This window comes from Macadamia integrifolia, chromosome 11 (genome assembly GCF_013358625.1).
Source record: "Macadamia integrifolia cultivar HAES 741 chromosome 11, SCU_Mint_v3, whole genome shotgun sequence".
Taxonomy (NCBI): domain Eukaryota; kingdom Viridiplantae; phylum Streptophyta; class Magnoliopsida; order Proteales; family Proteaceae; genus Macadamia; species Macadamia integrifolia.
Genome location: NC_056567.1, coordinates 14,354,863 through 14,369,493, shown reverse-complemented (window position 1 = coordinate 14,369,493; position 14,631 = coordinate 14,354,863). Strand labels below are relative to the sequence as shown.

Here is a 14,631-nt window from a genome sequence, read left to right as displayed (position 1 = left end):
GCATTGGATCGGGGTCAGGTGTTCTTATGCGACATGATTCCTATTAAGGAATCTTTATTAGTCACACATGCATGTACCAGTAGCATGTTAGGGTTGAACATGCATAGGAGGGGCCAACATGATACCAAATCAAGCACATGCTTAAAAGGGAGTGCATAAATTAAATAAGGAAGAAAAATAAAAATTTAATCTCCTTCTGTACTGCCCACCAGAAATAAAGTCAAAAGTCATCAGATACAAGGTGAAATCCATCAGAAATATCAGTTTTGTTTCCAGTGGCCTAAACAGAGACCAATTTTGCTGAAAATTTTTCACCAGAAACAGTCATCGAATCCTGCCCAGCTTGTTTCTAGTGGACTGGAAATCAGGATATAAAGGTGTGGGGGTCTCCATTCTTTCACAAAACCCTATTCTAACTTGTAGAGAAGGATAGGAAACGATTAAGAGAGTCTACCTCAGCCATTCCCCACCTTTTGCACGTGCTTTTGTGACCAATTGCCGATGCCTACGCACTCACAGTGAGTTTCTCTTCTTCTTTAACCAATATTTTAAGGTTTTTGGTGGATGTTTCTTCTTCTAACCTAGGTTTTGATCTTCCAAAACCCTAGGTAATCTTCTTTGTGACCATTTTTGGACGCCGTGCTCTTCCCTGTCGTGTTGCCGCTCAACAACAGCGGGCTCTCCTTGCCGAGGAGCATTATGATCACTTTTAGTTCCGGTCTATGGAGGAGCAAGACTGCTGGGTGACTTTTGAGTACCAGAATGTTGACCCCGACAAGTATGTAAGTGTAAGGGATTTCTGACAGTTCTGCCTCCATCAACGTTTTGATGCCATAGGGTGGTACTACATATTGAAGCCGAACAAGATGTACTACCCATGGCTTGTGAGGTATTTCTACTGCAACCTACAGTGCATGAACCGTGGCACCGAAGACATAAGGATCACCTCAAGGGTGAAGGGGTTCGACATATCCTTCGGCATGGCCGAGTTGGTGGACATTCTGATGATTTCCAATGTGGGGGAACTAGCCTATTGTCCTCCTAGGACCCTATCCTACGAGTTTCAGAACTTTGATGTTCAGGTATAGATGGACCACATGCTTACGAAGCACACATCAGGGTGGTCTCGGATTGCCCACTATCGCTCCACCCCAAAGGTAGTGTGCGAGGCCATTCGGTTGAACGTCCTCTCCACCAGTGGACATTATGATGAGGTATTTGTCCTACAAGTATATGTCACCTATTGTTTTTACATGGGGGTGCCAATTCTACCTACTGATGTGGACCATGGTAGTGAAAGCTAAGGATCGCAGGTCATAATGAAGGGCATTTTGAAGGTTCCTAGGACTTCTGAAGGGTTTTGGGAATTTTTTTTTTAGAGCTTTTTGGGTTTTGACATGCAAATCAAGGTGAGGGGATTTAAAAAAAAAATGAGGGAACCTTCAGCTAAGAGAGAAGATAAAGGGAGGTAGAGTGGAGATTTTCTTGGAATTGGAGCCCACATTTGTTGTCCATTGCATTAGGAATGGTGCAAGGGACCATATTTATTGGAAAATAAGGCAAAGGTAAGTTGGAGTGGAAATTTGGTTTAGCCGCTTGGCCAACTAAAATGAAAAAAAAATGTTTTTGCTCGAGGCTCCGCCACCCAAAATTGATATTTTTTTGAGCTTAGTTTGCCCTAATTAGGGTTCAACTTCTGGGAGTTGTTATGGGTGATCCAGTGTCGGATTTTCAAGTACTATATATTGTTGGAATTTTCTTTCCAAGTACTATCCAATGGTGTGGGAGTCGAACTCATTCTTGGCTGAAAATAAATTAGGATTCATGAAGAAACAAACATGCCGTCTTAGAAATTGGGGGGGGGGTTCTTGTGCCTTTCTCACACCATCAGGCACTAGAATTGATTCTTCCATATTTGGCATGCAAACACTGGATACCATAGAGTTAGGTAATGTTTAACTATATTGAATGGAATTGGGCTGAATTTGGGTAAGGTTTCGAACCATTTTCGAAGATACTGAATCTTCTTCCAAAAGAGAGCATAGATCTCGTCCACGTCCTAAAAATCATCATTGTCCGAGGGGGTGTGATAAAATTGGGTGTGTACAACCGTTCATTTTCAGCTACGAGCTTTGCCTCCATTGGAAGAAAAACATGCACGATGGCTTGTCATGTTGAGGTCATTCTTCAAACCATGCTTTGTTCCAACACATTGCAACCATCTATTTCACATAAAGAATGGAAGCTTTGTGTAAGTTCTCCCTCCTTTTTTAAGCTCTCCCTACCTTAGCTCCCTTTTATGCTCTCTCTCTCTCTCTCTCTCTCTCTCTCTCTCTCTCTCTCTCTCTCTCTCTCTCTCTCTCTCTATCTCATATGGCCAAATCGAAACCACTCGCACAAGCTTTGGTACATCTCATACATCTTCATATGGCGGGTGGGAGGGAGTGTGGAGAGGGTGGCAAGCCAAATGGGGGGCATAAAAGTGGGGGCAGGAGTGAGAAATTGCAATAGTGGGGTGGGGCTAAGAATTGCGGGATATAGAGGGATTAGAGATTGAGATGCAAGGGCAGGGGCTATGAATGGGGTCAGGGGGTGGCAGGAGTTGGGAGGGAGGATCGATTGAAATTACATGGTTAGGCCTTGCCTCAGAGTGTCACTTCATTGTTTGGGCCTTGGGGTATAAAAATATGGTTACGAAGTTTGTAACCTTCTTAGTTACAAAAAGACAAACACTTAAAAATCTATGTGCTTCGTTTTCATTTAAAAAAAAAAAGAAAAAAAGCGATGGTGGAGAAGCGCTCATCCTTCGTAACTGAGGATATAGTGAAAAAAATCCTTTGCCGCGGATGTAGCAGTGCAATGAGCATCCGATGGATAGAATGACAACGAGGTGTATATCGATACTGTCTCGACCATCCGATGCTGGCCGCAGCTGTCGCAGACAATCATCGCCCCCTATAGTTGGTTTTATTTAGCGAACATGTTTTATTTTGCTCAATTTTTCTTGTTGAATTGTGGCTTGTGAGATTCATTGAATCTAGACATTTTGTTTTTGTTTGTTTTGAATGCATTCATGACAAGTGAATGCCTAAGAAAAAAAAAAAAATCACATCCCATGTTTGCCACGTGGCAGAACTCCCCAACCCCAACCCCAACCCCAACCCTTGTGTTTTTGACCTGCTCGGCTATGAGAGTGGATGCTTGCAAGTTCCGAGGGAAAAATCTCTAAGACGGAGTGGAGCTGCGAGCCCACAAGCAGAACAAACCCAACTATGGCTTCCCTTTCAAACCCTTTGACTTCAATTCCTCAGTCGAGATTAGGGTTTTCGGATGTCAAACAATCTCGAGGTTTTACACCTCTAAATCTCAGTCAAAGACCTGTATTTAGGAAGAAGATTTCTACCTTCATTGTCTGTAAAGCAGTCACAATGAAACCCGAAACAGAGATCGAAGGTCTCAACATTGCCGAAGACGTCACTCAGGTAGGAAAACGGAGCTATTTTCTCTTGGATAATTATTGGAAATCTCGATTTGGGTATTTTTGTGTTCACAGTTAATATTAAGGCATGGGAGTGGATGAATTTCGAAATTAAGAAATGAAGTTGTCTGATATCCATCTTAAATTTGTTAATGTGTTGTTTAATTATTAATAAAATTTTATTGTTTATTTGATTGCTGTCGTAATTGAGGTTAATTTAGTTAATGATTGAGGTTGGCTTACGAAATTTTAAAATTTTGTATTTCTCATTTTTTGAATGGTTTGTTTTGAATCAGGCAATAAATGTTCTTACTTCCCTTGTTGTGAAAATTTTGATTTCATCTTCTTTTGCATTATATTCTTGAGAATTGCAGTTGCTATTGGAATTTGGATGAATTTTTTATTTTTCCTATTTGCGTATAGTTACATCAGACTTGGCATATCATGCAAATAAAATCAGAATTGGCAGCGTGGTTGTTAAATGCCAACACAAATGTTTCCCCCTTGTCACAAGCCATATTTTGTGATATCTATCATACTTAAGGGTGTGTATGCATCTGAAGGTGCAACTATCTTGAACTATTTGATAGTTTCCTTTACTTCATTGTTGCTCCATGAAGAAAGAGAAGTAGGTAGTCGGCTGACTTGGCACCCTGTATCTTAATAGAGGAGTGTAGTTGGAACTGGGTGACTGATTGACAAACATATTCCCTTTAATTGATTTAATCTTCTTAAATATGACTTGTAACATGGGGTGAAAAATAGTTATAGACTACTTAATGAGACAGACTTCTACTGCACCTACAACACTAGCAGACTTCCTTTAGATAATTTTATATTTAGTTCCTTACCCTACTCTAAATTTTATCATCTCAAGTTTTTAGGAGGGAATCATATAATTTAGCAATCAAGAATGTCGCTTTTGAAAAAAAAACACTTTTTTTTAGACGGCCACACTAAAGAAGGGGGGAGGTTGTAGGTAACAGCCAGGAGACTCGAACTCAAGACCTCCTGCTGAGCATGGGCTTATTGCACCACAACCTCACCAATTAACGCTAGGTAGTTGTAGTTACTTTGTTTTACCGTTTTATAACATCCTTAATATGATTCTTGGAATATGTACCGTGGTCATGGAATCCCACTAACACCATCTCCTTATCACTCCAACCTTTGCATCTTCATTACCCATGCTTCTGATTTACATGGAACACATCTTGATCCCAAAACAATGAGGCCTAAAAAAAACACAAGGATTTTGCATGGTTTCGTTGTCTATATGTTACATATGAATTTCTTCTCTATGAGAGAGCGGAATTTAAAGAATTCAAAGCTCTTGAGCTCTTTACCTTACCGAAGAACCTAAAATCCAAAGACTCTGTAATCACCTTGCATCAACTCTAGTAAAGAACCAAATTGTCCTCTTCCCTACTTTCAAAAAGAGAACTTGGCAAATAATCTACAGTTTCTTGAGATGTGTGCTTTTTCTCGTCTACCTGTGTTCTCAGAAGGAATTACGGTTCTTCTGTAAAAGATATGTTCAAGGGAGAAAAAAAAAACCTACTTTGACCAACCTCTGTTGGATTAAGTCTATGCCAAGTGAGTATTGAGCTACACGAACTCACCAGGATGCAAATTCCATATAAGGTTTTGCTAGACTGAGAGAAACAATGGTTAGGCAGCTTGCCGTCCTATCTGAACATAGAACCTGGTATCTTGCCATCGGAAACCCTGGAAAATTGGGGATGGGGGTAAAAGAAAACAAATTTTATCTGCCATGTGATTGGAAAGTCAGGTCATATATATGATTAATGTTTTTTTTTTATAACTTGAGTATGTTGAAAGCCTAAAAGCATATTTATGTTCCTGACCTTGTTCTATTGGTATGCTATGTAACAGCTGATTGGGAAGACACCAATGGTATACCTGAATAATATTGTAAAGGGTTGTGTTGCAACTATTGCTGCAAAGCTTGAGATGATGGAGCCATGTTGCAGTGTCAAAGATAGGTGAGTTGAATATATATTTATAAGTAATGCTACTCTACGACCATGTTGTTCCCCAGCTGGTTAACTCAAATTTGGAAATGTATGGTGTGGGATCTATTGGTGACCACTGACCAGTGGCATTTATCATTTATGCAGGGTCCCTTTACCATTTCAACAGTTTTCTCTGTGTTTGTGTGTTTATGCATTGTCCCTTTACCATTTCACTGTATGTGTTTGTGTGAATGTGTGTATTCAGAGTTCCTGATGTAGTTCATTCTCACTACTTTCTTCAGGATAGGTTACAGTATGATAGCTGATGCAGAGCAGAAGGGAGTTATAACTCCAGGAAAGGTAGTGCGATGATAGATGAGCTCTTCTGCATATTCCCTCTATTTGCCTCCCCCACCCTCTGATTTTTTTTCTCCAGTTCCGTTGACATTTTCATATAGTTACCATGCTGTTTATTCTATTCTAGAGTTCTCTATTGTCTTTGAGAGACTTCTGCATCATGCATTTTAACATTCATGGTTTCCTTTGGTTGAATTAATCTAGATTATTCGATTGACAAAAGCCACCCGGCTGATGGTTATGACCAGAGATGATATACTGGCTGACCCTATCTCTGCTTTTTCCTATATTTTAAACCAAAATGCTTTAGTGCATGTAAGGCTCCTTGATGTAGATTCACATTATGGAAGAAGATATGAGAGGAAGAAGGGTCCAGCCAAGAAGGCCCAATTGACCCCCACTTAGACCACTTGAGTGGCTAAGTCATTATTTAGAAATAAGGGCCCATTGGGCCCATCGATTAGGAGGTTATTTAATTAGTTTTTTTTTAATTAAGTAGAGGCCCATTGGGCCCATCGATTTATGTCCCCTTAATGGGTATCAGTGAAGTGGTATGTCCAGTCCAAGTTGTAATAGGACTCTATTTCTCCACATATGGTAAGTCCTAGTTATAGTCCTGGTATGGCTGCTTGTAATTAGGTAGGTCCTGCCCTCTTTAAATAGGGTAGCTTATTGTACAATTATTTCGGATTTGAATAAAGAATATTGCAGTCAAATTATTAGAACAGCTGAGATAGCTGTGGGTGAGAAGCCCTGGCCGAGATAGCCACTCCTCCCCCACTTTATCTTTGTTTTTGTTCTGCTATTCTTGCATTCAGTCACCATTACATCTCTGTTATTGCTGCTACTGCTACTCTATTAATTCTGCCCAGAAGCTACCAGAAATCAGAATCGATCAGCTGGGAGTTCTTGTTTTCTTCTTGAATCGATTTCCAGAAGTACATTCAATCAAGGTCAGTTTTGTTCAGCTTTCAAGGGACTGGTTTGGCATCATCTGAGAACCATTCGATCCGCTCCTGCAAGCCATCTGAAGTCCTCTGCTGTTCTTCTTGAAAGATCCCTCAGTTTATCTCTCCTAGGGCTGGAATCAAGAACTTATCTCCATCATCCACAGGCAGAATCCTCTCAAGTTTACAGGTTATTGTTGCCACCTAGGGACCTTCATTCGGCCAAGAGTATAGTTCCATTGGAGCTATACACAGCCAGCCGCACCTCTCTCTCTCTCTCTCCCATTTGCAGGTTTCTCTCTCCTCTCTTTTAGGACAGTTTTGGATTGGGTTTTGTTCCTGTTTTCAGGTTATATCTTTGGGGTATTATTGCTGGTTGTTTCTTTGTGTTCCTCTGGTTTTCCATCAGCTACTCTTAAAGCTATTGGGGACAAGTTGCTAGTGTGCTTGGAGTTATCATTGTGGGAGTTAGTTTCTTCTTACCCACTCCTGCATTACTCCTTGGAGGGATGTCTCTTCATTTTAGAACTAGTTTCAGATTATAGATGGAGCTTCAACAGCAGCTATGTCTAGAGGGAAGTTGTCAGTGTTATGCTCATGCATAACTTCCGTACCAAGGTTAGCATGGTTAATAAAATCAGCCCAAGTGTTAATTACACGACCTTGACTGTCAACTACGGATTGGTTGAAATTGAAACCAGTTAGGTTGAAAGCCGTGGTGCTACTACCTAAAGCTGTGAACCAGATACCTACTACAGGCCAAGCAGCTAGGAATTTATTTTATTTTGTTCTATTGTATTTATGCTGCATAAGTTTTGGTGCTGGCATTTTCAGTTGAGGTTGTTGGCATGGAGAGGTCCACATGTCTTCAGTTTCACTCCTATCTCCATTTTACATGTTTTGTCTCTCAATAATCTCTTGTAACATTGGATGAATGCCCCCTCCCCAAATGCATGGGTGAAGGGATTATCCAATTTTTAATTGGAAACAGAAACAACGAAATGTAGAAGCTAGTGGGCCTTTATGTGACCCACAACCTTAGATGCCACATTTAAAAAAGACGCTCGTGATGCAGTCCTTTTATGCTACATTGTTTGTGCAGAAAGTCTTTCCTGGTTGAGTTTCCTGCTTTAATTTTTAATAAAGAACAAATAGGTTATGAAGGAGTTTTTTCTCCTCTTTTCTTCTTTTTTTGGTGGGTGGGTGCAGTTTGGTGACATAGAAGAATATCAGGTTTTCCTTCCGTGGTGTGTAAACGAGAAAAGGTTTTAAAATAGATACGTATTTTGACTTATAAAAGATATTAAAACTGTACACTCCCCCCCCCCCCCCCCCCAAAAAAAAAAAAAAAAAAAAAAAAAAAAGAAAGAAAGAAAGAAAAGAAGAGAAAAGAAAAGAAAGAAGAACTTAAATGATGTTAACACTTAAAAGGTTAAGCTTGGTGTGCTACTGGTAATTCTATGTATGAAGGCAAGTCTTGAAGCCCTTGACATTGATTGAAGATGATGATCGTTGGCTTATCTCATTTTATTCTTGTATTCATCATTGTTTGGGGTCAGTTCTATGGAAGCCTTTTCCATTTTTCTATAAATTCTTCTAGACGAATTTATAGCTATTTATTGATTCATCGTCTTATGGTCCATCCTAGGGCAGTGTCACCAATGTATTTTTTCATTTTCTTTATTGGCAGTAAAAGGATTTGATTAGATATAACAAATACTACAAAAAAAAGGCATACAAAAGTTGGCCTGAAAGGAAACTTTTGGCAAAGTATTACTGATTTTGTAGGATCAAATGCAACCCAGGAGGGTATGAATTGGGTTGTAGCAGTTTTATACAAAATATAACACATAAATAAATAAACAATGATACATTATATCAAACACAAATTGAGATAACATATGAAGTGCCATATGTGATCTTACCAACAACTAGAAAAGATAAGAGAGTAAGAAAGAGAAGGTAAGAAAGAAATCATAGCACACAAGAGATTTAGAGTGGTTGGGATCCAAGATCCTACGTCCACTGCCTATGTCTACTGGACCAAGGATTTCTTCCACTATGAGGATCCCTTCCAAATGACAGGAATTAAGCTTTACACCAATCACAGTCCTTGGATTGAGTACCCAAACCACAGGCCAATGATTTCATAAACCCAATCACAGTCCCTCAGATTGAGTACCCGGACCACCGGCCAAGGATTTCCTTTTTGCACGCATAGTGCAACTGTGAGCTTCAACAAACTCACACAAAAAACATCAATAAGACTTCTTACAAGTCAGGAGCTGAACCAGTTAATCAAAATGATTCTCACAAGAATTTTTAGCCCTTTCTCAAAATGATTTCTTTTTTTCAGTTCTAGTATCTCTCTTGAGATGTATCTTGTTGTATATAGATTCTAATGACCCAAGCCTTTTTATAGGCAAGAAACTAGCCATTAGACTAACTATTAGAGTTGAGCACGGTTTTCCTTAAGGTGGAAGCTCTTAAGTTTAAGTTCAAAATTGATTTTGGAACAATAGAAAGTATTAAATTAACTTATATTTTCAATTCTTAATTTTAGTTCCAAGAAAACAAACTGCTGGAGCTTCTAACATCATTTAAGATGCCTAGAGTTCCTCACTGTTTGTTAGAGTTCAAGCAATGCATTTAATGATCAATTAATGAGTTAAATATCACTAGTGTGGAACATAATTGCTCCACGCACGACAGACTGTCAGTTTTCACGGTGAACCACAGAACATGTGACTCAGAAACCACTGCTTCCATTTTGATGGAAGCCCCGCATACCGTCCATGAGTCCTTCTGAAAACTCAATTTTGAAATAGATTTAACCATTTAAATCACGGATGTCCGCAACTTATCGCAGAAGATCGCAAGTAACAAGGTCACAAAGTTTTCTAAGTTAAACCACTTAGTTTCTTGGGTTTATCGATTTAGGTCCTTCTATGACTTTTATGGGCTTTTAGTCTGCGAGCCTGTGTCGCAATGGTTAAGTTGGACTATTGCAACATGTTGGTCACATGCTTGAAACTTGGAAACAGCCTCTCTTGCGAAGTAGGGGGTAAGCTGCGTACAATTTCTCTTCCCAGAGTCTGCAGTAGCGGGAGCCCTGTGCAATAGGTTGCTTTTTTATTTTTATTTTTTATGGGCTTTTCAATTGTGGACATCAACATCGAGATTACATAAAGATAATATTTTAAAGCTTGAGTCAATCTTGATCTTCATGAAAGACTTCTTCATCTTGATTTGCCTTTGAAGTTCTCGAGTCTCTCATAGCATGAAAGGCTGCAACTTCTCCACAGTTATCTGTCAACTGCAATTCTTCGTCATTCAACATGCCGTCTCTTTCAACTTAAGTTCTACCTCAGTGACTGGGTTATATCTTTCTTTGAGCACATAAACAAACATGTTAGAGCACCACCCAAACACATCATACAGGGTTTCATATCCAAAATACATAATAAATATAGAACCTTTTTGGTTCAATAGGTTTGAGCATACTATTTTTTACCAAATAGATGTCCAGTGGGTTTCAAAAGCTTTAGTCTATCTTTCTAGATTCCTTAAAGTCAGAGGACCAACCAATAAGAAGACTGATATGATCGCATAGTCTTAGAAAGTACGCGGAACTTCATACTAAATTATTCAATTTTCTTTCCTTTCAAATTCCCCAACAAAGCATGAATACCATTTGTGCTAGTCTTCATGACATGGCCTGGAGCTCTCTTCAGTTACCCAATTCATTCAGAAATGATAAACTGCAGATGCTTCAGTTCTCCAAATTGAAAGAAACTGATATCCTCTTCCAAAAATCCCATAAATTCAATTGATCTTTTGACCTATTCAACCAGAAGCATTTTTATGTATGGTGTATTTAGATTTATTGGAAGTTCAGTCATCTCTGTTTCTATTAAAAAGGGAAAAGATCCATTGAAGAGTGGTTGCATGTGAAACTGCCGCTGATAAGCTTGATTCAAATAAATGTGGAAACAATAAAAAGAAAAAGAAGAAGGGGATACTCAAATGATGACCGTTTTCTGATTCATACTCGTCCTTGACCTTTCTTTAAAAAATTATGTATTCTTTATTTTTCTAGAATGTTTTGGTGGAACCTACGAGTGGAAACACAGGCATTGGTCTTGCATTCATTGCTGCATCAAAGGGATACAAACTCATCTTAACAATGCCTGCATCAATGAGCATGGAAAGGAGAGTTCTTTTTAAGGCATTTGGAGCGGATCTTGTTCTTACTGATCCAGCCAAGGGAATGAAGGGAGCAGTTCTAAAGGCTGAAGAGATTTTGAAGAGCACACCAAATGCTTACATGCTTCAACAATTTGACAATCCTGCAAACCCAAAGGTATGCAGTTAGGGATAACTTAGCCCACCTTACCTTCTTATGAATAAATGCTCTGGGGATTTATTCTGATTCAACTTTGTTACTCCAGAGAAAGCTGTTTTGTATTAAAAATTTATTGGTCATGGATCCAATTATAGGATTGCGTCCAAAATATGCTGAAGGCAGAGGCAGGAAGCCAGTCCACCCACATGAATGGCATAAATTCCTTTAACACCATTCCCCCCTCCAAAAAAAAAAAAAAAAAAAAAAAAAAAAAAAAAGAAATTCTGGGTTAGAGACCTGTACGATAATAGGCCGAATACAAACCTGTTGAGATGGTCCAGCTAGCTGATCTACCATTGCTCTTCAACAGATAGAGAGCTTATGACGGAAGTTGAAAAGTGATGCTGTGGATTGTATAGTTTGGACCATCAAATGATGATGACCACTGTTCAGGATCCTCTAGATGGGATCATAGAATGGTAAATCCTGATCCTGTTGCTTGGTTTCCTTGTGACCTGGGGAGATTAGCTTTCTCCTTATAAATAGATTATCCATTCATATGTGAGCTCTGTTGTCCTTTTGCTTTCTGCAGGTACACTATGAGACTACAGGTCCAGAAATCTGGGAGGATACGAATGGCAAGGTGGATATCTTTGTTGGGGGGATCGGGACTGGTGGAACTATTTCTGGGGTTGGTCGGTTTCTGAAAGAGAAAAAGCCAACTCTAAAGGTATATAATATTTTTCTGTAAAATGGCCAAAACATGTTTGACCTCCCATAGTGCCTTGGGATTAGTATGGGTTCTTTAGAGCAATTTGATGGATTGCTATGCCAAGCTGATAAGCTGATGTTCTGCACAGTGATAGAATTTGAGTTTAGCAGGTGAAAAGACAAATGTATTTAACAGTCTTCTTAGAAGTTGTGACCAGCAGGTGCCTGTGGGTCATGAAACTTCCCTGGAATGTAGTTAGAAGTGCAGCATCTCTCATGAGAAAAAGCATATTCTTCTTTTGAGCTGTACTAATTTCATGCTGATTGTAGGCATGCTGACATAAGACAATCCAGAAAGGTGTTGAGGGTATAGGAAAAAATAAGAAAATTGTTCGTGTATGCTGTTTCTCTTGCTTTAAAACATGTAGTGGGCTGGCTAAAATCTAGAGACCTACCTGAGCTCCTGTTGAAAGAATATATAGATCTTAGGTTTCGCAAACAAAGAAAATGTCCAACAGTCACTGGAAATCAAACTCTTATTCTTGATGTTGAGTTCCTCATCAAAAGGACACTGAAGCAATCAAACTCCTTGATAAGTTGATACAACTACTATATTTTTTTCCCCTTTCATTTTGTTTCCGCTTTTCTTTTCTGTTCAATTAATTTGCTACTTTAAAGAAGTGATGCTTATTGGGTATAACTTTGCGGTAAAAACAAATGCCTTTTGCAATATGTGGTTTTAAATAAGAGGTCTCTTGTCTTGTCCTTTCATTAATGCACAATGAATTTTCATGTTATATCAGGTTATTGGTGTGGAACCTTCAGAGAGTAACATTCTTTCAGGGGGCAAGCCGGGTAAAGAAGCAAAAGAATCCCTTTGGCTGTTTACACTTCAAAATAAATATTTCTTTTGAAGATGGTTTATGAAATCTCTTATGGTCAATGTCATTCAAACATGCAGGTCCTCACAAGATCCAAGGAATTGGAGCAGGTTTTGTGCCCAGAAATTTGGACCAAGAAGTACTTGATGAAGTCATAGAGGTGATGCCTATTTGCACATCCTAATATTCTGTTCTAATTTATCTATGTATCCAAATGATAGTGCCTTGCGATCTACTTGATACTATTATGCTGTACCAGTAATTTTATTCTGGATTCTGACATTTCTACTGGTTTTTCATAGAGAAGTTTTTGACTCTCACCACCATAAGCTAGATTGGCAAGGTTGATCTAATAATTAAAATTAGATTTTAACAATAGAACTTGCCACAGCCCAGGACAGAATCGTAGTGTTCCAAGCTTAGGAATCAATAGTTCAGAAAGTAAAACATGGGATAACTTGCAAACCAGCCATGGGATGGGGCTCATAATCTGGTCAAGGGCTGGTGGAAACCTGTACTAGTGACTAGAATATCTTGAGAATCCAATGGTTAGATGAAAAGTATTAGGGGTGGGCAGAAAATAGGAACTTAGAACACCAAATTAGCAAGAGAAACTGAAATAACAACAGATCAGCGACTTTGATGGACTTTAAATTCAAGTAGATGGAATGTAAGGTAAGAGGGAATAAGCTCACCAAGTTTGAGTTACGGCAGTAACAACTTGAGGACAGAACTGAGAAGGAAGAATGAACCGTAAGACGCTGTACCTCTGTGGAATCGACAGTATTTGCTGATGGAACACTGGAGAATCCTTGATGGCAGTGATGGGAGGACTGATATCTATTTTCTACTTTCAGACATCAGTCTATCTATTTTCTACCTTCAGGCATCAATCTATGTTGCGGCATTAGCATCCCCACACAATGCTGTGCTGCTGCTGTTCTGGCCCTAGACCGCTGGAGGTATTAGGGACAGCGGGGGTAGGGATGGGTATGGGAGAGAGAGTGGGGATGATGCAGATCCTGGGGAATTGGATCGCTTATGGGCCCACAAGTAGAACAAATATTTCAATCTAGGAAAACCAGTGGCAATATTGTAATTTCTGGTACAATTTAGGAGCCTTTGGGAGGAAAATAATTGACTACGGACTTAACAGGAATTAACTCCAAACAGAAAGGTCAGATCTGAAAATAAGAATGGTAGTGGAGCTAAACTGAAATAAGAATCCAGAATAAGGGTTATTTTGAGAATATCAAAGAAAAGGGTTTAAATGTAAATGGGAAAAATATCATCTGCTACCTTAGGTCACGTTAGGGAACAAAACCAGCGGTAAAAAGAGGGCTTGCGATGCTGAGAACTTCCTCCAGGTGCATCGATTCAGCCCCAAATCTTGGGCGAGGATTGGATACCCTATGGCCTGTCGATTCCAATAGGAAGATACTTCGAAACAGCAATCAAAGATGAGCAGGACCTTCTGCAATCAGATCTGGGCGGTAGCTTTGGGAAGCTTGAGTTGCAGGTTTCGTTTGTTCACAGCAGAGTTAGAACTAAGGCACGAATTTCTAAGGGTTTGGTCGGCCAGGGAGGTAATATCTTTGGTTAAAATCCTAGGTCAGATCGATTCCTCACTTGAAAGTTCTAAGCAACTCTTAGGGGCTGCTGTTACCGCCAGTTACCGGGAAAGGAAAACAAACCAGAAAAGGAGAAGAAAAGAAGAAGAAATAAAGAAGAAGAAGAATAGAAGGGAAGATCAGAGATAGAGAGAAATTATTAGAAAGCGGAAAGAAAAGAATCACCGGCAGCAATGATTCATGGTTCTCACCCAAAAATTATTAAGTTCTAATTCTCCAAAATTCCAAAACTGAAATTTCATAATGTCTTACATGACTACTTAAAGGAAAAATCAAAACAATTAATGGAAACCACTTGAAAGGAA

General features: G+C 39.3%; 1 protein-coding gene across 1 annotated transcript in view; it reads left to right on the top strand.

Annotated features, from left to right (window-relative positions):
* The first annotated feature begins 3,158 nt into the window (after positions 1–3,158).
* The window catches only part of LOC122094268 (cysteine synthase, chloroplastic/chromoplastic), a 51,806-nt gene continuing 40,333 nt past the window's right edge, over positions 3,159–14,631 (top strand). Inside the window, exons 1-7 of the mRNA XM_042665022.1 lie at positions 3,159–3,482; positions 5,375–5,484; positions 5,757–5,814; positions 10,858–11,121; positions 11,696–11,833; positions 12,618–12,669; positions 12,776–12,855. Of these exons, the coding sequence (XP_042520956.1) occupies positions 3,198–3,482; positions 5,375–5,484; positions 5,757–5,814; positions 10,858–11,121; positions 11,696–11,833; positions 12,618–12,669; positions 12,776–12,855 (987 nt within the window). The 5' untranslated portion in view covers positions 3,159–3,197. The remainder of the gene's footprint in view (positions 3,483–5,374; positions 5,485–5,756; positions 5,815–10,857; positions 11,122–11,695; positions 11,834–12,617; positions 12,670–12,775; positions 12,856–14,631) is intronic.